Source organism: Parambassis ranga, chromosome 7 (assembly GCF_900634625.1).
Source record: "Parambassis ranga chromosome 7, fParRan2.1, whole genome shotgun sequence".
NCBI classification, from domain to species: domain Eukaryota; kingdom Metazoa; phylum Chordata; class Actinopteri; family Ambassidae; genus Parambassis; species Parambassis ranga.
This window is the reverse complement of record NC_041028.1, coordinates 5978093-6005857: the sequence shown is the minus strand read 5'-3', so window position 1 is coordinate 6005857 and position 27765 is coordinate 5978093. Positions and strand designations below refer to the sequence as shown.

Sequence of the window (27765 nt, the reverse complement as noted above, 5' to 3'; positions counted from 1 at the left end):
ACCAATAAAAGAAAAAAAAGAAGTATTTTCAAAGTAAAACAGAAACGGTGATAAACGTTGTAGTGAGCAGAGTCTGTAGTACCTCGTGGTGATTTTCTTGGCGTTTGATTCCATTTTGGCATTTATGGGAAAATTGAGAACATTGTCTGAAGTTAATACCGTGCGTATAAAGACATGGGGCCTAATAAAGCATTCTCATGAAAAAAACTGTGAAATTATGGGTGTGTTATTAGCTATGCTAATGACCGGGGTAGGTGTTGTGTTTAATGCAGTGTGCCTTCTGTATTTCAGAGCTGCCTCCAGGATGGGAGAGAATAGATGACCCAGTGTACGGCGTGTACTATGTAGAGTAAGTTAATCACTTTATCGACTCATCTCTTCACAAAGACAAACAGGGTTTCTTCGAAGTAAAGACAAGTCTTTTCTCTGCTTCCCTGAATCTGAGGCTGAACCTGATTAGTGCACAACTGATGTCCTGACCCGTCTCTATCCTCATTTTCTCGTCTCTTCTCCCTCTGTCTCAGTCACATAAACAGGAAAACCCAATATGAGAACCCAGTGGTGGAGGCGCGGCGTCGAAAAATCCTGGAGCAGCAGCAACAGCCGCAGCCTCCAGAAGGTGAGCGGTATATTCGAGGTTCGTTTCCTGCCCTGGCACGGCACCATTTCTTTCTTTCTACATGTCTGTCAGTGTCATGTCCTTCTAGTTTGTCCAGTACTTTCCAGGGTTTGGCTCAGACTGTCTTTCTCTCTGCTGTGGATTTGATCTTAGCTCCCTGTAGTTGGAGCATAATGACAAAAACCTTATTTTTTTAACCACATAGAGAGATTTTATAGACATAGAGCTGGTCCAAGCCCTGGTGTCGTCTTGATGTTTAGGTTTTAATTTATGTGATTTATATTCATAAATGCTGTATACCATTGTATTTGATCATTTTATTTGCATTACCATGTAAAGGTGGGGGAGAGTGTAACTGTAGCCTATGGTGAGATAAGGAGGAGTATGATGGTGCACTAAAATCAACAATGTTACTATGTAAAATTGTTGTGATCAGGCTCATTCAGATGCTGCTGTCTGCCTCAGTTTCTGTAATACACAGTGGGCAGCAGTGCCTCACAAATACACTTATCAATCCACCTTATAACAAAGACAATGTTTCATTTACTCACACTATAATTCGGTCAGGTGTAGCAGATTTGAAAGATTGAAGGGTCCCATGTTTACCTAGCTTAGCACCCCCTTGTGGTTGTTTAATGTAAAGGCAAAGGCAATTGCAGAGAAGTAAATTGCTGCTGGGAGATTTTTTAACGCTGCAAATCTCTGGATTCATTTAAAATGAATTTATGTGTGAGGATGTGTTGGACTGTAAATGTCCAACAAGTGAAAACAAACTGTAGGCAATGAAAATACAACTACATAATACATGGCATCATTGTACATCAACAAAGGCCCTGATTCAAGATAACAGGAAAGAATATCTTTAACATTTTCCATTTTCTGACAGCACTAACACCCTGCTAAGAACATGTAATCATTTTGCAGCATTATAATTGCTGCGATTAGATGTATTTAGTGGTAAACTTAGGAGGAAATCAGACAGAATGTTGATGTAGTATTCGCTTTAAGCTCTGTGTTTGTGTTGCTGTAATGAGTTTATGTGTGTGCATTGTGTGGCATGTTAATACACCTTTTGTGCTGAGTGTGTGTTTGGATTAATGCGGGAATGATGATTGTGTCTGCACAGAGTGGATAGAGGAGCACTCCTCAGCGGCAGCTCCATTAGCAAACTATGCTCCCAACCACCTGGAGACCTACAGGGACCCACAAGTCCCACCAACTCTACCTCCCGGCCCTGCAGGAGTTAAACGTAAATCCTCATCTTTATACACTTTTTGTATTTCTTAATTTTTACAGTGTTCACAAAAGAATTGGAGGAAAATTTTCTTTCCTCTAATTTTGGATAAAAAATGTTGACACCCTCAGAGTTTTTATAAATTATTCCAGTCTACGGAAGCTGATCTGAATTCCCACCATACCACTAAATATGTGTGTTTTTTTCTTCTGCAGGGGGGAAACCTTTCTTCACAAGAAACCCAGCAGAGCTGAAAGGAACCTTCATCAACACAAAGCTAAAGAAGAGCCGTCGTGGCTTTGGCTTCACTGTGGTTGGAGGTGATGAGCCAGATGAGTTTCTACAGATCAAAAGTCTGGTGCTGGATGGGCCTGCAGCTGTGGATGGCAAGATGGAGACAGGTGCAGTACATAACCACCACCCACAGGGGGCACTGTTTTCATTTAACAAGACACAGTGGTGCTCTGTGTGGTGAAAGTTTACAGTTACTGTGGACTAATGACCCATATAACACACTGTGTGATGTGAGTTTGACCTGATCATTCTTTCTGCAGGTGATGTGATAGTCAGTGTGAATGACACCATTGTGCTGGGTTACACACATGCCCAGGTGGTGAAGATCTTCCAGTCTATCCCCATTGGCTCCATGGTGGACCTGGCCTTGTGCCGTGGCTACCCGTTACCCTTTGACCCCGATGACCCCAACACCAGCCTGGTGACCTCAGTTGCCATCTTGGACAAGGAGCCTATCATCGTCAATGGACAAGAGACATTCGACTCGCCTTCCAACCAGGCCGGACCTATCAACGGCATGCGGGAGCCAAGGCCACACAGCCCATCAGCAGATGTGGCATCAAACGGCTCGCACGGCTACTCGACTGATGTGGTCACCCTGGCCTCATCCATAGCCACGCAGCCCGAGCTGATCACCATCCACATGGAGAAGGGAGACAAAGGCTTTGGCTTCACCATCGCTGACAGCCTGACAGGAGGAGGGCAGAGGGTCAAGCAGATAGTGGACTATCCAAGATGCCGTGGCCTCAAAGAAGGGGACATTCTGATGGAGGTCAACAAAAGAAATGTCCAAAATATGAGTCACAACCAGGTGGTGGACCTGCTGAGCAAATGTCCCAGAGGCAGTGAAGTCACCATGCTGGTGCAAAGAGGTGTGTATTACACATTAATGTTGGATAACTAGCTGCAGGAAACAGAATTTTGACATGAAAGGCTGTGAGATCAAAAACACATCATCTGTTGAAGAGACAACAGCTAGAATGCTGGGCACAGAAAGACAGAAAGCAGCACAGAAAATGTGGAGGAGAGTGGGTGGCAGGCTGAAAATGCTGGGACTGGACAGGATGAAATGCAGAGAGGTAAAGAGACGATGGGATGAGTTAGTGCGGCAGCGTGGGAAGGAGTGGGTGTATGAGTGAAGAGGGATGGTTGAATGAGAGAGGAGCGGCACATGAGGTCAGAACATATGAGACTGGTAGAGCGAGAGTTTTGTCAGTTGTCGCATTACTATTTAATGTTCCCTAAATGCCAAATTGCTATAACAGGAAAGAGAGGAGGCAGAAAATGACAGATTGATTTTCATTCAAATGGGTTACAGGTTGTTTCTATGTCTGCAGGTGTTATTATCATGGCTTTTCAATGCTGCATGCTACTTTTGCTCTCTACATGCTACAGGTTTGGCCTGAAATGACCCATAGAAATGTCAACAAAACAAATTGTATGCCAGAGTGTAAAGTATCCACATAGATACTGAAAGACATTCGAGGTCTCTTATTCATGTCCAGTCCTTATTGTTGTTAAATTGCAGTTCATGTCGGGCTGACCCAGATCTGTATTAGTGGCAGGTGGGGATATGCACCCCACATCAATTATGTCTTCTAATGAGTTGACCTTGTGCACTGCTGCTGGAATAACACTGCTGTATTGTGTTAAATGTCAGCATCATTATGGTCCTTTGTGTGTGTGTGTGTGTGTGTGTGTGTGTGTGTGCAGGGGACTATTCCTCCTACCCGAGCAGACAGGGAGTGAAGGAGAGGATAAGTGGGAATGAGGCAGGTGGGTTACTGGCAGCAGCGTAGATCATTTTGAGGTCTTTGCTTTGACACCAGGTTGTCATTATTATGGGTTTAGGTGAGTGACCATTTGATAAGGGACAGAATACACACCCACAGGAAGCCAGGGCGGAGGTGGTATTTATATTAATAACACTGCTGTCTGTGTGGCAGTAAGGCTGAACACTTCAATTTTGAACAAGTGAAGATTTTAAATTCTATCAAAAACAATCTTCTCTCTATTTTGTGTTGCCAAGCTAGCTAGCTACATTTATGGCATTAAATCCCACACACACATGACCAAATATGGCTGTGCGTGTGTGAGTGTGTGGGATACAATGGCATAAATGTTACATAGTTCTCAGGGTGATCATTATCAACATGATTCCAAAGCTGTTCCAGTTCTAAGAATTTCTCAGCAGGTATTTGAATGCTGTCTATGCAGCTATGCCCACAGTACTGAGGTTTAACAAGCAGGCCTTAGCTGTGCAGCTTATATCAGGGATACAGGTGACAATGCGTAATTAATCCCTCAAGGCCAGCAGCACAGTTCTTTAAATAGATTTGATGCAGAAGTCTTCCAAAACAAACAAACAAAAGCTGGAATGATCCTTTATGTTATTCAAAACTGATCAGCTTTAGTCACATACAAATGCCACACCTGTCTCTGTGTCTCTTGTCTGGGAAATAACATGTAAACAACATTAGCATTTTATTGATTGTGATAGATAAATCTACAACATATGTGGCATAGTAATGAGTTGCAAAAAAATCATTAGTTTCAGCATAATGACACCAGCTCTTGGGGCTGAGATTTGCGCTTTCTTTTCTGTCTGAGAATGATGCTGTGACCTTTCAAGTGTTCGCTGGCAGCTAGCACATAATTGTTCACAAACAACAGTTATGGGAGCTAAAAGGAGCACGATAAGAGGAGAGTTGAGGATGAGAAATAGGAGAGCCAGGGATCATGTTTTTGTGAGAGAGCGGAGGTGGAGGATTAGAGGAGAGAGAGAGTGTGAGATTTGCTGAACAGCACTGAAAGTTCAGCAAGGGTAGCGTATATGAGGGGATTGGTTTTTGAGATGAGGAAGAGGAGGAGGAGGAGGAGGAGGAGCAAGGTGGACTTCAGCTAAAGGAGAAGAATCCTTAATCTGTTCATCTGTGACTCATCAATCTGCACCGTCTGACTCAGTGAATCTGTTTTTAAGGGAGGGCACAAAGCACAAGGTCAGAGCGTCACACTGTGGTTTTTCACCAGGACTGTTTTCTCTCTAACATGATTTGAACAATAGATTTATGTGAAATATCCCATGGTGACATTTTTGATAGTGACAAAAATGTTAAAAAAAGAACCTAACAAGAGTTTCTTTTAAAAGACCTGAGGTTGAGTTGTCTACATTATTACATGTGCACAGCAAAGTGGGAAAAACATCTTTTGTAAAACTACACCAGTGTATCCTTGTTGCTCTGAGGCAGCATCACTCTGAACTGAAAAGTGTTACAGTACTTTGCTGGTGGCTAATCGCAGACAGAGACGGGAAGGGTTAAAAACTTATTTTTGTCACAGAGCTTTTGCATAAAGACTGTAGTACATTTTGCCATTTTTTAATGCGTCTTGAAATGTGCAGGACCGTGACAAACATGAAGAATTAGAGAAAATGGCTCTACCTACCTGATGTAAAGGTAGACATATCCCTCCCTTCATCCATATAAAGCAAGCTTTCATTTTTATCACTTAGTAATTCTGCTTGTGCTAAAATATCTATTCTGGTCTAAGAGCTGATATTGTTCCAATAAAAATTTAAAGATAACATCTGGTGCTCTCACTTAGAGCATTCTCCCCTGTAAAAGAGGCCAGGCCAGCGATGACTCCTCCATCTTGTCTTCCCAACATTGTTGCCATGACAATCATGCACAGTGCTCCTGTCCCCTGAGAGACACAGAGAAAGAAGAGAGAAAATGAAAAGACAGGAAGAAAGGGAAATAAAATGTAGAGGGAAGAGGAATGAAATATGATGATAACAGATGTAGTGGGAGAGCATGGCAGCATAATTTAGATTAAATGAAGAGAGAGAGGTCTGTCAGATAATGGGACAATCTTATAAGTAGAGCAAGGACAAATGTTTACAGGTTTGGCCCAACAAAAGAGAGCATTACTCATGTTGTACTCCCTCTAACAATGTATATAGAAAACCTGGAGGAAGGACTGTGTGTGTGCATGTGTGGGCTCTGCATAGACCCACCAAGGCCACAGTTCCAGCAGCATATTGAAATAATGGTCCATTCACAGTGCTGCAGTTTAAAAAGGTCCTGCTTTTTCTGTGCCGTTACTTCAGGATGAAAGCATGATCGATACTTTGTGCCCACACAACAACTGGTACTCCTGAGATCTTTGGTTTTTTTAACGACATTGAGGTCAAACAACCTCTCTTTGCACTCAGAGCCAGCTTAGGTCACCAAACAACTGACATTACTTGCTTTCACCTCCATGTTTATCTCCAGTCTCATTTAAGTGATAATGGGCACTGTCTAAGTGATACCCAGTAATAATAAATCAGGTCCTTTAAGTCAGTTGTTATGTTCAAATCAGACTCTTACAGCACATGTGCATAATGTAAATGCTGTGTGGCTGTGTGTGTGTATAGCATACTCATCAGTATTTGTGCTCTCTGCATTAATAGATGCTCACCTTCTCATGCACCTGCCATACAGATGTATTACATATATGTATAGCATGCATGCATGCATGCATTTATGGATGCTTCCGCAGACTTGCATGTGAGCAGGAACACGCAATTCCCATATTTCCTTCAGAGAGCTACTGCTGCTCATAAATGTTACATTACAGCAAGATTCGATCAACTTTGAATTACATGTATACATCAGCATCATAATGCTGGAGTAAGTTAAGCAGCATGCATGAAGATCACACTGCACAGCATGGCTGACACAAGAGCGAGCTTCTCAAATCTTCATCCACCTTTAGCTCCGTGCTCAATTTTACCGACCGTAGGGCCATAGTTGAATTCAGTTTTTGTACATTTAGTGATAAATGTGTCGACCTCATTGGCAATCTGAAGATTTCCTGAGGTGGTTTTAAAGTTGAGGATTTCCATTGACCTTCCACACTGTGCAGTTTAGGGTGTGAGGGTCAAACAACCTGCTGTTGTAACAGAAAACAGTTATTAGTGACACCTGACCTTGTGATATATGTCCCTCCTGCGTCAGACACACCTACAAATAAATGTGCAATCGCTCAGATTCACAAAAAAAAACGTCAGCAGCTGAGATGTTCCCCCATAATCTGAGCGAGAGAGAGGGAGAGAGAGAGCACACGTGCAAGAGAGAGGGAGAATAGGGATAAATTATGAATCGTGTAGAGAGAGGGGCTTTGCAGCAACAGAGTTTTAACATTTAATGATTTTTTGCCAATGCAGCAGAAAGAACCTAAGATGGATGCTTGCATGTTGGGTTGTGTGTTAATGTCACTGGAACATTCCATTATTACTGTACCTGCTGGAAAATCACATGTCAGAATTTTTTATTGGTCTCTCAAACATAAAATGAAGGACGACTCCTTCACTGAGGTTGTAATAGATCAGAAGATCTACAGTTAATATAAATGTAACATGTTGCTGCTGCTCACTCTTTATACTTAACAAAGCAGGCGGCTGCTGTTGAATACAGGACTACTTGATTGCCTTGGCAACAGCAACTCCTTGTCCCGATCCTGTCTCGTGTCATTCATGCATTCATTTGTATATTTTCGCACATCCTCTGCTTGTAGTAAGTGACAGGAAGTGGGGGTTTCTTGAAAAGCGGTGGAGGAGCCTTGTGTGGGTTCAGGTAAACAGATCATAATGTGTGAGGTGGAACAATGAATGACAAAAAAAGAGAGTGCATTACCCCATACACTGCTGTGAATCGTCTTGCTGATAACTGTCAAGTATCAATATTTCATTAACAAAAACTGAGATAAATCTTCTTGGTTATTCTTTGCAGTATGTTCAATAAGAGAGAGAGAGAGAGAGAGAGAGAGATGGAGGCACAGCAAGTCATGATGAACAGCAGAAGGGGGGGGGGGGGGGTAAGAGGAAAAAAGGCAGCGAGAGAAGATCAGCTTGTGAATGTAAGCCTTGAGCAAAGCAGTGGAGTAGAGAGGAGAGGAAACAGCTCTGAAGATGTGCATAGTAAGGCAGAAACTCAGGCTTTTCTTTCTTGTAACGCTCAGACTGCTGAACTCCTTCTCTGTAGGTGATAGTTGAGATTCTGCTGGGCAGCTGGTGACAAGGACAGCTGGCAGGCAGACTGTGGGCGACCTGTAGCTTGTTCTGGGGGCCGCTGCAGCATCGGTCAGCCTGTCTAATGCAGATAGATCAGTCGCTCCTCTTCTAATAGCACGGGTGAGAGCGCTCGGTAGAGCGGGATACAGCACAGGGGGAGGAGATCACTTAGATTAGCGAGCAGCCTAGCGCAGTGTGTTGCTCAGAGAGAGAGAGAGAGAGAGAAAGCAGAAAGCAACAGAGAGGGGGAGGAAGAGGAGAGAGAGCTGGGCCAGTTGCGCTCTGCTCTGCAGCAGGAACCAAGGGTCTATCCGTTTGTCCTGGAGAGTTTTTGATCACAGGGGACCAGGGAAGAGCACAGCAGGTCATTAATGCTCTCTCTGTCTCTGTGCCGATGTTTTGCAGGAGCGGTGCCAGCCAAGAGGAGTCCAAAGCTGGTGGTGAGTACTGATCATCTTCAGCTCTTTTGTGTGTGTGTGTGTGTGTGTGCATTTTCTCCTGACAGAGAGGAGAGCTATTTAAAGAATAAGAGACACACACCACTGATACCTAATTTTCTCTTCACTGATCTGCTTCAGAAATCCTCCCAACTTTACTTCTCTCAGTACGCCACATACTTTTATCTGTCATCCCTTTTCCCGGTGCATTTCTTGCCTCTGTGTTGTCTTTTTTTCTTTGTTTTACATCCTCGTGCGCTCCCTCCACATCCCTGCGCTCCTGCCATGCTGCCATCCTGTGACTGATTAAGCGTAACCTAGGCAGAGCAGTGTAACAGTGACCAGCTGTTGGGGAGGGCAGGCAGCCACAGCTGAGGACTGAAGGGAGAAAGATGCATGGGGGAAAATGAGGAATAAAAGGATAAGGATGAGGGAGGGGAAAACCAGTATGGAAATGGTTTGTGTCCCACATCAGTGAATCACTGTGGTCCACAGATACAGAGAGAGCACTGAGGTTTACAGACAGGGGGGAAAAAGATGCCAGAGATGGACTAGGGAAGCTGGAGGGGAGATTGCAACAGATTGCAATGTTACTCGTATGTGGCTGATAAGAGGAAAGACAAGTTCTATGAGCAGTGAGAGGGTCTCTCGTGGGACAGTGCAGTTATTCAGGACAGAGTTTAAAGAGCAAACGCCTCCTCGTTTTTACTCAACCTGATAAAAAAAAAAAAAAATCAATACGGGCTGAGAAGTGACGCGAGTGCAGTTTTAATTTACTGTCACCCAATTTCAGCTCTTGAGAGCTCTGGAAGAGGGATCATTCCTTCGGACAGGCCCAAGGTCAGTGACAGGTTCAATTCCCACCAGTGGGAAGGAGGAAAACCTTACCCCATCACTGTTGATTGACATTTAAATCTCCCCCTTCCACCGACTGGATATTAGGATTAGGATTAGTTTCAAATAGTATCTGTCGGAGCTGTGGGTGTTACCTATTCAGGTCACATGGTGGTGGCGGACGGATGGGGGGGTGGGGTTGGGGGGTTGGTTGCTGTAAGGGGGTTGAGTGGGACCAATAGTGGCCCTGGCTGACTGTCACCCTGGATTAGCCTTCCACTGAGAAGAAGCCAGTTTCCCCCCCTCTGCGTTATGTCAGTGAAATGTCACGCTGCATGCGACTTCGTGTCAGACCAGAACAACCATTTTGCCTCCAGTTTAGAGTCTAAATAGACGCTCACAGTAAACTCCCATATGCAAGAAAGGCTGTGCTGTCTCATCTCATTAAGCAAGTCTCCAGTGATCAAATGAGAAGTCAATTTTGCATGGCTGTTGTCCTCATTAAGAAACATTATGGGAATTTTGACCCTTCATCACTCACTCATCACACGACTGATGAGTGATAGACTGGGAGAGAGCGCCATGACTTCTCTACTATTTCATGCACTGTTTATTATTATTCATATCAGATCAAAAAATATAGATCATTTTCTCTGTAAGGCTCATTTTTTATAAAGTTGTTAAGTGCTTTGTAGTATGCGACTGTGAATAACAATATGGCAATAAGTACATTTTATGGTTGCAGAATCAGATCAAGTAACAGTGGAAGTCCCATTTTGGTGGCAGATTTGTGAATTTGAAGGGTTAAGGTTGCTTTATTTGATGAGATTGTGCGGATTTGGCTTGATCTTGCATCTTAACATCTTAACTTGTATAATACTCTAAATTTACACAGATTTGTTTTTTACTAAAGGTGTTGTTTATTTAGTGTTAAAACAGCCATTTTTTTTCTTCACAATTTTTAAATCTGCTTTCACACCAGATTTCACACATTTCTGTTTCCATTAAGAGCAGCATCAATTCTGTTTCCATGTAGAGGAACCTTCTGTAATAAACACAGAATCATGGGATACGTAAATGGCCGTGATGTCTCCATGATTCGAACTGTCTTTATCTGGCAACCATGGAAACCAAGTCTCTTGTCCTCACACTCCAGCGCATGTTTTTTTTTTTGTGAGAGATGTTCTACAGCATAATGTAAAAAGGATGACCTTGGATGGTCTGTTGTCTTTCTTTGTCACCCATCAACACTTTTCCCTGACAGATCTCTTTCGTCCTGCCTCTTACCCTTATCACTGACTCACTTATCACTCTTCATCTTTCTGCCCTCTATCTGCGCTTTCTGTTTATATGTTTATATCCACCCCGTCCTTCCTTTTTTTAAAAAACACCTCTCTCTGTGTTTTTCTGTCCACTTAGCACCAGTTAGAGAGGAAAGACAGCCAGAGCAGCTCCCAGCACAGTGTGTGCAGCCATCGCAGCACCCACACTGATTCTCCCAGCCACCCACCTTCAGCCATGCCCAGCGAGGCGGTGGCTCCCACTCCTGCTGCCCCCACCCAGCCTCTGCCAGGCCTTCCCCCCCAGGACCCTGCAGATGGCACGCTCACCCTCCAGAAGAAGCCAGACCCCTTTAAGATCTGGGCGCAGTCCAGGAGTATGTACGAGAGTCGATGTGAGTAGAATTTTTACTTATTTCAGAAAGATTTGCTGACATTGTGGTGTGTGCGGTCATTAAGGTTCATCCTACAGCCTTTACCTTCTCTTGCAGTCATTTTTTAAGTAAAAAAAATGCATTAAATGTGTTTTAAACAAGAATATTCAACAGAGAACTGCTGGGAAAATGTAAAAAAAGCGAATGTTTATTTGTAGACAATAGAGATTGTTAGTCAGCATTCGGTGCGGCCACCACAGGGCACGCCTCAGTGTATTTGTATTTGTTAATGCTTTTTTTGTGTTGGCTAAACAACTGTGTGCTTACGAAGTCACAACTGATCCTGTGAGGTGCCTCCAAGAGAAAAGTGTCCTTGAAAGCACACAAGTGCAAGTGGGCGAGCGGCCGTGTGTTATTTCCACGCTGTTATTTCCATCCTCTTGACTAGAAAGAACGTGCAGCGTAGAAAAAATGAACGAGCAGCACATGTCTGCACACTTCGCTGCACATCATCGGGTGGAAAAGATAAAACAGACTTCACCTTTCCTTTGGGTTTAAAAGTGACCATATTTAGAGGCCAAACAGTGTCATGCTGGGTTTAGTCAGGGGAAAACTGGAACACCAGAAAGTAGGCGCCTCTCTGTAAGACTACACAAAATTATTTGCAGTCATGGTCCACTTTTACATTATTCATGGGGAAACACTGTAAAGGGTGTCAAAGCTCTTATCTGTTTCCTAATAAAAGAGTCTGTGAAGGGAAAAAGTCCTCTGGAATAACAGGCTCGCTCATCTGTTGTGGCTGAATTTCATCTTTCAAACCGCCTGTTCTTGAAGCAGTGGTGATATTTAACAGGAGGATGTGTGTGTAAAATACACTTCTGTGTTACAAAAGACTGCACTGAAGGGTAATGTCTAGTCACACATTTGTGACTGTTTCCAGCCAGATGTGCTGGTTGTGCACACGCTGTGTATTGCAGTTAATAATGATGGCTGCCTGTAGAATCTAGGACTGCTGCTGATTAAATATTAACTGGGCCTAGAGAGGGCTGCTTTAAGCTGCAGCTGATTGGTATATCTGTTTGATAACCCCCTGAAGGAGCTGCAGCCCCCTTTTTTTGATTCAGCAGGGGGAGGAAAGGAGACACAATGAAACCAAAGAGAGAGGGAGACAAAGAATGACAAAGAGCCCCAGATTCTTTGGCTGTATTTTCGTATATATATTCATGTGCATGCTGCCACATGTGAGCGCACACTACTTGAATTTGTAAGTGGGTGCATTCGTGCATCCAGTGAGCACACTAGAAGAGCACTACTTCAGGGGCAGAACAGTGTGACTGAAAGGTGAGCTTCGGGGAGTTTTGCTTCATGTCACCTGTAGCTTGATGCAGCACCCAGCAGTACATCTTACAGTTAAGCTCACACTGAGCTTTGATCACCACTCTATAGCTAAGGGTCAGCACAGGGTTAATTACAAGTCTAGTACTAGCAGTTTAATTCACACCAAGGAAGTCCTCACAGAGCTGGAGCTAATGGGTTCACTCCTGGGTTTTTGCGAGGCAGCCGTGCAGACAGCAGGCAGTTCGGGCAGAGATGGCCTGTGCCTCCTGTGCATACTGGCCCTGTGGGTAGAACAGACTGACACCAAATTGCCTGCATCCTCCTCCACGGTCTGCAGCGTCCGTGGCAAGATGCAACTGTGTGGGGAGATGTGTTTGACAGAAAGCAGAAGAGAGATGCAACACGCAGGAGTGAGAGATGTGTGCGAGAAAGGCTTGTTGTACAGGAGGACTAATAATAGGGATCTGCATGGAGACATCAGTAGAGCCTGAGCTTGAACAAGGAAGCGAGGCAGGGCTGAGGTGAGGCAAGGAATAGCTGCATGCTCTCATTCTGACACTAATAGAAAGACAAACACCATATTGAACAGCAGTTACGTAACCAGGATGTTGATCAGAGCCACAGTGATTAGCATACATATATGCTAATCAGGAAGCACAGAGTGTATCTTGCAGATGCTTGGTGGTTGGTCTCCTCACAGTCCTCTAACTGTTTCTTTTGTGTGTTTTCAGTGCCAGACTGTCAGGAGCAGGACATTTTCCTTTGGCGGAAGGACACAGGCTTTGGCTTTCGCATTTTGGGAGGAAATGAGCCCGGGGAGCCTGTGAGTATTCCGTCACCTTTAAATTTCACCAATAGATTACCCTAATACCCCATGAATTAAAAGACTTGAGAGTATGTACACACACAAAGCAACCATACTATCTCTGAAAAATCTGTCCCAGTAGAGGTTCTTTGCTTCGTTAGTTCCTCTGCCTTTTCCTTTTCCTTCTGCTTTTCTGTTTAGTCTGCCTTTAAACCAGAGAAACAAAGTCCAAACACATCAATCTCTCTCTCTCTCTCTTCCTCTCTCTAACTGGAGCTGTTGCTCTCTGGAGTATCATATAGACAGCTTGTTAAAAGAAGCAAAGGCCTTACCCACCAATTCTTCTGTTTGTGCACCATATATTTGTCTTAAAGGAGGAAGAAAGAGGAGTGTGAGGCAGATATTGAGGAACAGAGGGAAATAAAATGGCAGCAAGCTTCAGGTCTACCTCACAGGAGTTAGTGCTTGGTGTCTGTGCCAAAATATGCAGCTTACTTTTTGCACACTTCTTTTTGAGATGTGTGTGTGTGAATGTACACTCCCACATATTGCCTAAAGCGTTCAAGATTCTCACGGCCCCAGTGGGCTGTGTTGGCCTTCTTGTAAGCCACAAATACACTGAAATGATGCAACAGCAGACTCTGAAAAGCTGCCATGCACTCTCCTTTGTCTGATGCTTTTATTTGCTGCTTTTTAATTACTCTAATTAGCCTAGTATCAAAAATTTAAAGCTATTGTACTCACGCCTGTCTGGGAATAAATTGCAGGATCATTTCTTAAAAATTTGTTCACATCATGCATCGTGTCTTCTCTGCCTTTCTAGATCTACATTGGGCACATAGTGAAGTATGGAGCAGCAGATGAGGACGGGCGCCTGCGGTCGGGCGATGAGCTCATCTGTGTGGATGGCACAGCAGTAGTGGGCAAGTCTCACCAGCTGGTGGTGCAGCTGATGCAGCAAGCTGCCAAACAGGGCCATGTCAACCTCACTGTTAGACGCAAGACCACCGGATACGGAGGTGATGAGAGTTTTACATAATTCTCATACATGCTTGCCCATATGTGTGTCACGTGTGTTACATAAACAGGTCAAACGCTGCTTCTGTCATGCTTGTCTGACCAGTCTGCTCTTGCTCTCAGTGTCAAAAGGAGAAGGTGATGTTCCCCCGTCGCCGGCCTCCTCCCACCACAGCAGCACCCAGGCGCCCAGTCTGACAGAGGGCAAACGGACCCCTCAGGGGAGCCAGAACTCCCTCAACACCGTCAGCTCCGGCAGTGGATCTACCAGCGGCATAGGCAGCGGTGGTGGAGGAGGCAGTGGAAGCGCGGTGGTGCCTGCTTCTCTGCAGCCGTACGATGTGGAGATCCAGAGAGGAGAGAACGAAGGATTTGGTTTCGTCATCGTGTCGTCTGTTTCAAGGCCTGATGCCGGCACCACTTTTGGTAAGTAAGACAGATGGAGCCGCAGCTAGTTGAGATTGACAGGGACTTCAATTGAGTTTGACATGAGAATTTATTTTGTTTACTATAGACTGAGTCTGTTTGACTTCAGAGGATAACATGGTGCAATTTGGTCTTTAATCTGATTCCACGGTTTGATTGTTTGGGCATTTGTGATCTGAATTGGTGCGTGTTATGTGAAGAGTTTTTTTCTGAAGGTCATTATTATCTCTCTCTCTCGGATTAATTTACTCTCTGGCTGTGAGCAACATGAACAAATAACTCCAAAACAAATATATATATCTCAGATATCTCAGCTTCAAAGCAGCATTCTTCAAAAGGTTGCTGCATGGTCCTCATAATATTATTGTACTTGAAACAATTTAAACTCCACCTGCTTTTGATATGCATTCTGCAAGGTAAATATAAAAACGATTTAGAATTGAGTGTGCTTACGCCACACTGAGGACACAGACCTGAGATAAGGATAAAGCTGAGAATCAAGCTGGCTGCAGCTTCACCACAAGCATCATCACACATTCATGCCTATAGTCCGGCCCTCACCAATTCATTCAGCTTGTAATTGAAGTCTACTCGGCACAGTCCATAGCTGTCTGTACCATTTATGTGTCGGAGCAAAACAGCAGAATTGTATGTATTAAAGTCGCCCAGGCAGTGATGAGGAATTGTAGATGTCGTCCTTGGACAAATTTGGAATTAACCTCTGGGTGATGAATTTCCAACACGAATGTCAAACCAAGGTCCCTTGTGTAGTTAGCCATTATGATGATGTACTGTGGTGTGTCAAAGGCAAAACACAAGAATGGATGATGCGTTGGCCCTGCCGACTGCCCAGGGAACATTTCATTGATCCCATGGGCTGATGGTGTTGCTCTGCAAAATGACATGCAAGAATTAATGCGTTATTTACTTCTAACACCTGTGATGGCAATCTTGTCTAACTGTCTCCACACGTTCTGAGGTTCCTGTTTTTGCTCTCCCTCCTCTGCACTGTCACCGTTTCTCTTGGGAGACTGAGATGAATTGACTTTGAGCTTTCATGCACTGATGTAGGATCATGCTGTAGCATCCTGCGCTCACTACTCTTAATGGATTCTAACCATTTGGGACACAAGCTGAAATCTGACAGAGGACTGTGTAGTACTAAAAAAAACACATGGTATGATATTGCTCTGAGGAGTCTTCAAGGAGATGTTTTTTTGTCACTCTTGGGAAAAACAATGTAGTTTTCAGCAGATCCAACGTTTCGCTCCAGTTCAGCACGGCCCATCCCCCTCTCATCCACCCCCTCCATGACCAGGGGTTGTGGGTATTAAATCCTCACCAAACCCTCTAATGTCCCATATCTCATTATTAAGATAGGACAGGATACAAACATATTTTGCAATCAAGACAGAGGAAGGGTAGCTGTGAAACAAAGCGATGTAATAAATTTGGATGCTGCAAAGGGAGGAGTGAGGAGAGCTGGAGATCTCTGGGGTCTGTTCAGAGCTTCTGTGTAAACAGGATGAGCCACGTTGAACTGCTCACTCAGCTGTGTTTGCGATCCAGACAGTGTCATATATAGACTGCACAGCTCACCTCAGCAATCATTTCTGGAACATCTAGCAGCAACTGTGTGCTCATTGATCCCAGGAAGGGAGGTGTTTAGGGGGGAGGGGCGATCATGACCAGTGATTCACATACTTTACTGCCCATTGATTTATACGTCAGATCACGGGGGCAGAGGACATCTTCTCCACTTTCCTCAAGGGGCTCATATATTTATGTTTTTGGCATTATAATGTTGTCCTCCTCCTTTTTAACGGCATGTCATAATTTACATGCATATTGACTTTCTGTGGGTGAACTGCAATTTAGTGATTTGGATAATTAACCTTTCTTCTTCTTTCGCTCTTTCTTTCTTTCTTTCTCCTACCCTCCCTCCTCCTATATTATATACAAATCACTCTAACAAATCAACACAATTAAATAAATCATCACCTCATACACAAATATGTACATGCAAACAACAAACATGTATATTAACACAAAAGCTGGCAACGCTTGTGTGGCCATGCCCCACAAAATAGGACGCATCATCGAGGGCAGCCCAGCGGACCGCTGCGGGAAGCTGAAAGTCGGGGACCGAATACTGGCCGTTAACTGCTGCTCCATCACCAACAAATCGCACTCGGACATCGTCAATCTGATCAAGGAAGCCGGGAACACAGTCTCGCTAAGGATCATCCCAGGTGATGGTAAGGCTCTTTGCTGCTGCCTTTTACATAGCTGTTTCATAATGCAGCATGATGTGACTTATTTATGGATGTGGTGGGAAGCAAAGGGCACTGATGCTCTTCACAAGGCACCACCACTTTTCATCAGAGTGTGACTGAAAAAGAAGGAAAGTGAGGATACACCAAGACACTCTCTCCTCAGTTTACAAGAATTAAAATGTACATATCCACATATTGCGAGCCACACCTCCACATTTTTGTAATATGTCAGTGCTCATTACTGACTGATCCCCTGGTCAACTGTTAAAAGACACTGAGAAGAACCGTGCAACAAGAGACATAAAAAGAAGCTTAATTAAGACTGGAGGTGAGGGAGGTGGGAACAAACTCCCACACACACATGTTCGCCAAGGCTTGTGCGTGTGTAGCAGCACGATGCAAAGTTTACTAGCAGAAAGTGTGGCTTCAGCAAACTGTTCACCTCAGAGGGACGGAGAGGTGGCCGCGAGGAAGTCATATTTCTTCAAGTAATGAGGGAAGAGTGAGTAAGGAGCCTGAGACTAATGACTCAGGCTGATGGTCTTGCTAAATGCAGAAAGCTAAGCTCCTCCCAGTGCCAGTGGAAACTAATACATGACGCTGTGCTTTTTCTAAACATATGATAAAGAAAAGACAGTTGTCCTTGTCCACCCGTCCCCCCTCCCTTACTGCTGTTTTTCTTCTGTGCAGTGGAGCCAGTGTCTTCCATGAGCAAATGGCAAATGACAACATCACAGGCAGTTAGGATCAGGTTGAATAGAACCGCCTGTGGGTGGTTCAGGGGACTCTTCTGGACAGTAACATTTTGCTCTCCAGAGTGTCTTTTGAAAACTCGGCTATGGGCGCATGCATTTAATTAGAGCAGCCACTTTATTTTCGTTTGTCTTCTTCCCCCCCAGAATCTTCCAATGCTTCTCTGCTGACCAATGCTGAGAAGATAGCTACCATCACCACCACACACACACCTCAGACAGAATCCCGGTAAGTGAGAGTTTATCTCAAGTGATTTCCAAACATACACACATGGTGTTACTCACAGTGTCTTAATTTGCTTTTAAAGGAATAATTCAAAATCAAAAGGAGCCCCTCCTCCTCCACCCACACAAACTCAGACACAGGTAAGAGAAACGCTTTCTCCAAAAAGTTTAGCAGGGTTTTATGTCAATACATCAATTATCATCAGCCATGTACCACATATGATAGTACCGTATATGATTAGAAATACAGATGTCAAACTTCTTCATCTTCCTCACCATGACAAGCAGTAGTGGAAGAGTGTGAAGAGTGTTCAAATGACTGATGTTTACATAGCTAAACGCCCTCTTGTGGTCATTTCAGTAAGTGCATGTGAAATCTTCTGCTCATAAAGGGGATACTGCCTAACTTAAAAATAAAAACATTTTTTTTGGTGCCTAAAATACAACAGCAACTGACACAAAGCCACAAAGCTCTGAACCTGTGAGTACCAGGTAAACTCCTAACACTGCTTGTGTTGGGGGGGAACTTTTGTGGAGTGTGGTAAGTTTTGGGTCCAGCCCTTGTGTTGCCCTTGTTTTAGTGATCTGTACCCTGCTCACAGACAGACACATGCGTCATTAATTATTCATGCATTCCAGGGTATTGTACTGCCATTGACATTTTGTGAGTTTATGTGGGACATAGCTTGATTAATCCTGAAGTTTGTTCTCACCTTTTGACTCTTCTCTGCTCTATTGATTAGCTACTCTTCTCTGGTGTCTCTGACTTTATCTCTCTTCTATCTCGTAGGATGCTGAGTTCTACTCTGTGGACCTCGAGCGAGACAGCAAAGGCTTCGGATTTAGCTTGAGAGGAGGACGGGAGTACAACATGGACCTGTATGTGTTAAGACTAGCAGAGGATGGGGCTGCCGTTAGAAATGGAAAGATGAGGGTATGAAAAAATACATTTATTCCCTCTTTTCACACTATTAATTAAAGTTTCTAATTAACAGGTGGTCACAGTAACAAGGCCTCTCTCTATTTTAGGTGGGAGATGAGATTCTAGAGATTAATGGTGAGAGCACAAAGAACATGAAGCATTCACGTGCCATTGAGCTGATCAAGAATGGTGGGAGGAGGGCACGGCTTGTCCTCAAACGAGGAGATGGATCTGTACCTGAATATGGTAGGTAAACATGCAGCAGCGTCGGACTGTTCTTTTATAATACATTAATGTCAGCACTGAAACCCAACTAGTCCTACCCTAATTAGGATTAATCTTCCTATAGGATAAAGATTATATATGCACTATATACATCACAGTGTATACATAATCTTTTTTATTGATTGTTATTACTGTATATGATAAACATAATTGTCTTAACCTAAAGCATTCTCTATGTTTTTCCACATTGTTTAACAAAAAGTCCTGCACCTCTACAGAAAGAGCATAATCATATAGCAAAGCAGAACATGTTTGCTGATCACAAGAAAGTCGATCCTCCCCAGTGCTTCCAAGATGCATTGAGGAATATAAAATTTAGTTTTAATAGAGAGTCTGGTTTGCATTTAGTTTATTTTTTATTTAAAAAAAAAAGAATAAAGTTGTTTTGATGACATTTCAAACCCTTCTCTCACAGTCGGAGTCATATTTTTAGATTTCTTTACATATTACTGGTATTTCTGGGCTTTCATTATTAGAAACTTTTCCCGTTCTCAGATTGATGCAATGTAAAGTGTAATATTTTCCTGTCTTTCACAACAAACCCCCTCTTCTCTCTTATTAAGATGAACTGTAAAACAGCCTCTTGTCTGTTTTATTTGTTTTCTCCTCTCTACTACTCCTCTTCTTTCTCTCTGATCGTCTCTTGTCGCTGGGCTCTTCCTCCTCTCTCCAGCGATGATGGCTCCTCATCTCGCTGTTGGTACAATGAGGAATGACAAGATGGGAGAGCCCTGTTTCTACCTAATGGGCCAAAATCAGACAACGGTTTGTAGCCAAAAGTCTGTCCCAGTCCACTCTCCCTGTCATCTTTTTTTCCTCTTTCAGTTTTATTCACCTTTCTGTCCAGCTTGACCCCACATGCATCCCACTTTGTGTGTGTTTGTGTGCTGCAAATATGTTTACATTGTGTATGCTTTTCGTCTTGTTGTGCCTGAATTAAACTTCTGTGAACCTGCACATGTACAACCACCCCGCCCCTCATCTGCCAACATCAGACCCAAATATTTCTTAACGGGACTGATTTAATGCCACCCTTCATCACACGCTGCTACCATAGAAACCTGTCTCTAAATTGGCGGGCCAGTTTTTGTTTGTTTTGTTTATTTTTTGCTGACTGATGCACATTGCGTTGTTCACCACTGTTTCTAATGGTTTCCTAGGAGCCTGCTGTGTCATTGATAACTCCCGCCCTACACTTGCTGATGTGTTGCACCTGCTGTTGTCACTGACCCGCAGCCCTATAGAGAAATATTGAAGTGATTTATCCCTTCAATGCATTATATGTCTATGTTGGACAGAATGTCATGAAACAGTGTAGATTAAATGTTTCTGCAAACATACAGCGTATCAAAGCACATGTATGCATGATCTCCATAAATCTCTGCATTGACCTGTCCTGTCAATGCAAGAGTTCACTAGAACCAACAAGGAACGTCATGTCTGCTGAACATGATGAATTTCCTTAACATCATTCCTCTCTAGTCAACGCATCTCCTGCTTTCTCCTCTCCTGCAGACGGCAGCAGTGACGGGCACCCTTCCACACCCGGGGCACAAAACACTCCGGAAGTGAGAACGCTGCCACCCAACAGCAGATATCACACCTCATTGGAGTCCAGTTATCCACCAGACCTTCACAAACCATCACGCCAGGAGGAGGCTGCGCGTGGCCGAGACATGGACAGGAACAGGGACAGGGCCGGGTTATATCAGATGGATTACCAAGGTCCGCAATTTACCCCCCATCATCATCATACCTGGAATAACAATCACAGTCAAAGTACCCCAAGGCAGCAGTCTCCTGACAACAGTAACAGCAGTAGCAATGGCAACAAGAAGAGCCGAGGCCGCAAAGTCAAAAAGTCTGAGTCGGAGAGCGGCATCTCTAAACTCCTAAAGACTCTGAGGAAAGACAGCTCGGGGAAAAAAGCTGCAGCTGCCGAGAAACTAAAAGGGCGAGAGCTCTCAAATAGCAGTGCTACTTTGGATGGAAGGTTTCATCTGCAGCGCCGTGGCTCCCTCGATCGCTCACCAACCCGCAAGCGCACCTCGTCTCCTGATCGCCGGCGGGCCAAATCAATGGACCGCAGGGCAGAGCGAGCGCAGCGTGACCGTACACCCGAGAGGGAGTACGATGATGGAGGGTTCCTCGCAGTCACCCCTGAACGGAAGTTCTATGAACGGAGGCTCCTGAAGGAGTCACAAATGGCTGGGCAAGTGAGGGAGGCTTCAACCCCTGAGCGCACCAACAACAATGGGGATTCCTCATCTCTGTCCAGGGGCCGTCCGTATAATCGAGCCACAAAGAACGGCAACCTTCTGAGAGACTCTTCCTCAGAGAGGAGGGAGGAGAGATACCGGATGAACGGGACAACGGAGAGACAATACAGAGTGGAGCGGGACTCTTCCCCGGACAGCAACTTCAGCCGGGACGAGCTGAACTATGCAGCAGCGCCAAGACTGAAGGACTACTACAGCATGATGAAGAACAACGCTGCACACAACAATGCTGCCTACAACAACACAGGCCATAACAATAACACAGTAGGCCGCAGCCAGAATCAGCTCCCTGAGCCCAAGAGACGGCTGTACAAAGAAAGTCCCAAAGACCTCAGCATCTAGAGCAGAGCAGAGATACCCCTCGCCACTCTCTCCTCTATCTGTGCAAACTATGTACCATACACTGGAATTGGACTTCTGAGGATACTAACTCTTGTGCTTAATTTGGTCGACTGGTTTATTGATTGATTTGATTGACTTAATTACTTGTGATCCCATCCAGAGATTCATAAAACAGCAGGAATACAATCCTATCAGTTCATACTGGTTGTTTTGTCATTGTTATAGTTATTTTGAACATAACAGAGGTTGTTGTACTATAGTAAAGGTATTGTATGTGCCTGCATATGAAATCAGTGATATTGCTTTTTTTGTAGGCATTGCTGACTCTAAATATTTGTTCCCTCAGAGGTATGAAACATGCTTCCAGTTGTGGTAACTTCTAACTTCTAAGCTTGTTTTCAGCTTGTTTTTAGATGTCTGTTTTCATTCCTGAATTGCTTTATTGAACAAACTATAGCACAAGACACTGTTGGTTCACAAGAACTGTGGAAAAAAAGGTAAAAATCTAAATTTAAAGATCAGATGGTGAAACTAGAGTGATAATTATGAAAATAATATATGACTTTTTTTTGCATTTGCTCAATATTTATTTATATTTTTTTTTCAATTTGGCACATATGTGGAGAAAGCTTCATTCAAACTTTAAAGGACCAAGGTAGAAGTAGAGGTTATACCTGGGAAAGCACGCTGTACACCCGGACATGTGTTGCATCACTGGAATGTGTGGCAGCTCACCCTTTTTGCCTAAATTACACACAACCGCAATTCAGAAATTAACGGTGTGTTCACACTTAGTAGCTGGTAAATATGAGCTCTGACATACTTCTAAAAAACAGCCACTCAAGTGAGGCTGTAAAGGGATCTGCTTAAAGCCAATCTGTAAAATGTTTGTATGTATATAAAACAATCTAATGTGCAGGGGGATTTAAAAGAAAAGAAGAACATGTGAATGTGAATGATCCTTTATGCATGTGTGAAATGCAGATTCCTGGCAGACTATGATAAGATAACTATGATAAGAAGACGTGTCCATAATGTCCGTATAAACGCAATCCATCCCCAAGAAAATTAAGTAACAGAGCTATCACACCTGCCAAGTGTGAACATACCACCAAGAAATCAGACAAGTGATGTGAAAACTGGTGATGCTACAGTGTTTTAGTTTCCCGCTGGATTACAAGAAAAACTACCTGCAGTGGCAAAACTGTGTGGGGAAAAAAACGAGTTGTGCAAATTTGTTCATCAAAATTTCGATTTTAAATGAATCTGCATTATGCCATAATACCAGCTAAAGCTGCCATAAAGTACAATTTTTCATATACGCCAAATGAAAAAAGCGAATAAATGTGTAAATTATCCCTGTGCAAGATGCATGTGTAAATTAAAATGTAGTGTAACCACGTTATCTGATAGTTCTGAGTGAGAATAACCGATACAGAACATGCACTGTAAACACACAGTAAAAGCGTTAGCCCTGTCCTCATGATTATTATTATACCTGCATTTGTGCACCGACCACCTCCTGGGTCCCTGACACAAAGAGCTGATGTGGTTTGTTGTGTTGGTAACATAATGAAGAGTCCTGATTATAGGAGATGACTAATCTGCCATGCTGAGCCATGCTGTCACACCACTGGAGTCTGACTGCTGCTTTTTTAATGTGTTTTGTGTGTATTCTCTGTTTTATGTTTATCATTTAAGAACTAAAAACTATATGGGAGAAACCACAACCAATGCATTGTTTGATCACTGTTGTTCGCCATGGTACTGTATTTAACAAAAACAAAATAATTTAAAAAAAAGGAAAAAAACAAACAAACCACATTTTAAAAAGTTAAACTGTTGGCCATCACCTGTAAAGAATTTTTCCAATGTAACTACTAGGAACCCGTCGAGGAATAAAATGTTGCCTTTTTCTTGTACAAAAGAGAAATTTATGAAAAACCTCAGCAGTGAGGAATGTGATATTGTGTTTATATATCTCTGAAATGGACCTGATGATTTATGGGAAATATGTTGATTTGCTCTGGATCAGGTATGTAAAGACATTTTAAAAAGAAAGACTGTATTTGGTCAATCAGAAAACTGTTTGATGGTTTGAATCTCTCTTGATGGTTAGCCTGCCTTTGTATTATAAAGCACTTGTATGCAGTCTGTGTTCTTCAAGCATTATTTCTTGCTATGTGCTCCAGACATAATGCTGTCTCGGTGTTGATAAAAGCAGTACATGTATATGGGCCAATCTTTTTTATATAACTATGCATATATAAATACTACATTGTTCATAGCTTTATTTGACCCATGAAGCTATACATAACATTAGTCAAAGTACAAGTAGATGTGGACTTATCCAGCTTCTTTCCTTGAGATGGATTACAATGTATATGTAGCTATCAAAAGAAGTCTGTGAATGCTATTTTTATTATCAAATAAAGTTTTCCATACAAATTCAAAAGGATTTTACATTTCTACACGGCCTCATGTCTCAGGAGAGCTTTCTCAGTTCTTGTGGATTAAATCGCTCTGGTGGCGTCAGTCGTGGTCACGTTGTCTTTTAATATGCAGCTCTAGAGATTTGGAGGACTGCGGGAACATTTACAATGGCTGTGCACTGCTTCACACATGCCTAAAATAAAAGGAATGAAGGAATCAGTAGTGTAGTAAAAGCACTATTCCGTCACTCCCTAACCTCTTTAATATTCCACCTGTATGATTTGTTGTCTGCAATTCTATGGGCAATGTATTGGTGGATGAAAATATATTAATATTACACTGTGTGGGAGAGGTGAAACGATGCTTGGAATTCCAAGATATCAGATTTATTTAAATAAAAAATTCAACTATCATTAAAACCTTAATTCATGCGGCGCAACCACATCAAGAGAATCTTTTCCTTCAACGCAAATGAATGCAGAGAGCGACTGATCTTTCCCTTAAGCTCTCAGCTGGAGCTTGACTTTAGAGCTACCAAGATACTGCTCGTGAGCAGACCCTTATTCCACCAAAGATCCTCTGGTATTATGGTTGCTATAGCTACACACCAAGGTCATTATGGAAGGGATCAGGATTTTACTTTTATTTTATTTTCTTTAGTCTAGCATACTGCACAGTCAAGAACTGAGGAGAAGGATTCACGTCATCCTCACTTGAGTTTCTGCTGTTTGTCATACTGGTACAACTCACTGTTATTTCAAGAGAAATAGACAGCCTTGGCAGACTACTGTCACTGCAAAGTCAGAGAGACGTCAAACGAGAGGAAAAAAAATGGTCTATGCATGGTTCCATCATCACACCAGCAATATGGAGACATGTAAATCAACTGTGCAAATGCACAGAACACACTCTTGTTTAATAACAATACACATCAGCTGCTTTGCTTTTCCTATAAGAAGAAATTACTGTTTGTATAATGTAAATATAATGGTTAAATAAATTACCTACTGTTCATTTAACCAATGTATTTACTTAACTGGATGAGTCATTAACAAGTCCGTCATGACTTTCTCTCACCTCCACATTAACATTTGTGTTTGTGTCCTAATTGAGGAGCATTCTGTCGGTTATTCATGAATCAACTGAAAAAGTTTTCTATCAGCACTTAAACACAGCAATCATGTGTATTAATTAGTATGTGGAGCTGAGGCAGTCAGGAGTCTCAAAACTCTACATGCAAATGTAACCTGCTATATATGCAACAGGCAGCCCATGCTCGCAAGCATTAGTAATATTCAGAATGTCTTGTGTGAATTACAGTCAACAAAAATATAAACGCAACACTTTTGTTTTTGCTCCCATGTTTCATGAGATGGACTTGAAGATCTAAACTTCATTCCAGATACACAATATTACCATTCCTCTCAAACATTGTTCACAAATCTGTCTAAATGTGTGATAGTGAGCACTTCTGCTTTGCTGAGATAATCCATCCCACCTCACAGGTGTGCCACATCAAGATGCTGATCTGACATCATGATTAGTGCACAGGTGTACCTTAAACTGCCCACAATAAAAGGCCACCCTGAAATGTGCATTTTGTTTCTGCTTTATTGGCGGTCTGGGGACTCAGAACCAGTCAGTATCTGGTGTGACCACCATTTGCCTCATGCAGTGCAACACATCTTCTTCGCATAGAGTTTATCAGATTGTCTATTGTGGCCTGTGGAATGTTGGTCCACTCCTCTTCAATGGCTGTGCGAAGTTGCTGGATATTAGTGGGAACTGGTGCACGCTGTCGTATACGCCGGTCAAGCACATCCCAAACATGTTCAATGGGTGACATGTCCGGTGAGTATGCTGGCCATGCAAGAACTGGGACATTTTCAGCTTCCAAGAATTGTGTACAGATCCTTGCAACATGGGGCCGTGCATTATCTTGCTGAAACATGAGGTGATGTTCATGGATGTATGGCACAACAATGGGCCTCAGGATCTCACCACGGTATCTCTGTGCATTCAAAATGCCATCAATAAAATGCACCTGTGTTCTTCGTCCATAACAGATGCCTGCCCATACCATGACCCCACCACCACCATGGGCCACTCGATCCACAACATTGACATCAGAAAAGCGCTCACCCACACGACGCCACACATGCTGTCTGCCATCTGCCCTGAACAATGTAAACCGAGATTCATCCGTGAAGAGAACACCTCTCCAACGTGCTAGACGCCATCGAATGTGAGCATTTGCCCACTCAAGTCTGTTACGGCGACGATCTGGAGTCAGGTTAAGACCCTGATGAGGACGACGAGCATGCAGTTGAGCTTCCCTGAGACGGTTTCTGACAGTTTGTGCAGAAATTGTTTGGTTATGCAAACCAATTGTTTCAGCAGCTGTCTGAGTGGCTGGTCTCAGACGATCTCGGAGGTGAACCTGCTGGATGTGGAGGTCCTGGGCTGGTGTGGTTACTCGTGGTCTGCGGTTGTGAGGCCGGTTGGATGTACTGCCATATTCTCTGAAACGCCTTTGGAGACGGCTTATGGTGGAGAAATGAACATTCAATGCACGAGCAACAGATCTGGTTGACATTCCTGCTGTCAGCATGCCAATTGCACGCTCCCTCAATGCTTGTGGCATCTGTGGCATTTTGCTGTGAGACAAAACTGCACATTTCAGGGTGGCCTTTTATTGTGGGCAGTTTGAGGTACACCTGTGCACTAATCATGATGTCAGATCAGCATCTTGATGTGGCACACCTGTGAGGTGGGATGGATTATCTCAGCAAAGCAGAAGTGCTCACTATCACACATTTAGACAGATTTGTGAACAATGTTTGAGAGGAATGGTAATATTGTGTATCTGGAATGAAGTTTAGATCTTCAAGTCCATCTCATGAAACATGGGAGCAAAAACAAAAGTGTTGCGTTTATATTTTTGTTGAGTGTATGTTAAAAAGTCATATTGCGTACAATTTATTATATTGTCTACTCCTAATTCAAAGTGTTCTGTTAACGCTAACTTCATTTAAAGTCCTATTCATAACCTCAGTATCAAGGTGTCCTCTTGCTAATACCCTTTTGCGTTATCCAATAAATCTGTCTTCGTTAACCTATGATTAATGTGATTAATATCCATCATCAGATACTGTAAGGTTGGCTGTTGTGTCATGTGTATAGCTACTCATCCCTGATTAATAATATCATAATCCCTTTACTAGGCCAGGTTCTTCTAAGTCCAAGGTGACCTGTGATTGAAATGAGATTACAGTAGCAGATGCAAAGACCAATCAGAAAGAAACTTTGAAAGAACTCTATTGTAAATCGTTGGTACTAGTTCTGCTGCATAGGAGCCAGAGTCACTGCGATAACAGCTCTAAAGTAAAGATTGACTCAAGACATTAATGCATTCTGAATAGGTCATTCACATTTATTTATTTGATTAAATATACTACAACTTTGCCACCCAAATTTGTAAGTAAAACATAAACAGGATGAGTCATTTGCAAAGTGCGTTTTATTTTACGTTGCCTTG

General features: G+C 43.1%; 1 protein-coding gene across 8 annotated transcripts in view; it reads left to right on the top strand.

The window, feature by feature from the left end:
- Nucleotides 1-22441, top strand: part of LOC114438342 (membrane-associated guanylate kinase, WW and PDZ domain-containing protein 1-like) — a 70160-nt gene extending 47719 nt beyond the window's left edge. For 5 of the 8 annotated variants that reach the window (XM_028409601.1, XM_028409605.1, XM_028409600.1 and 2 more), the window contains 16 exons: nt 292-349; nt 525-637; nt 1746-1868; nt 2069-2254; nt 2408-3019; nt 8608-8642; nt 10893-11148; nt 13197-13288; nt 14094-14289; nt 14411-14713; nt 16768-16971; nt 17889-17970; nt 18050-18107; nt 18757-18900; nt 18996-19134; nt 20689-22441. In XM_028409601.1, the coding sequence (XP_028265402.1) occupies nt 292-349; nt 525-637; nt 1746-1868; nt 2069-2254; nt 2408-3019; nt 8608-8642; nt 10893-11148; nt 13197-13288; nt 14094-14289; nt 14411-14713; nt 16768-16971; nt 17889-17970; nt 18050-18107; nt 18757-18900; nt 18996-19134; nt 20689-21794 (3707 nt within the window). In that variant the 3' untranslated portion in view covers nt 21795-22441. The remainder of the gene's footprint in view (nt 1-291; nt 350-524; nt 638-1745; nt 1869-2068; nt 2255-2407; nt 3020-8607; nt 8643-10892; nt 11149-13196; nt 13289-14093; nt 14290-14410; nt 14714-16767; nt 16972-17888; nt 17971-18049; nt 18108-18756; nt 18901-18995; nt 19135-20688) is intronic. The other 3 variants (XM_028409606.1, XM_028409602.1, XM_028409603.1) reach the window with 2 other exon arrangements.
- The last annotated feature ends 5324 nt before the right edge of the window (nt 22442-27765 follow it).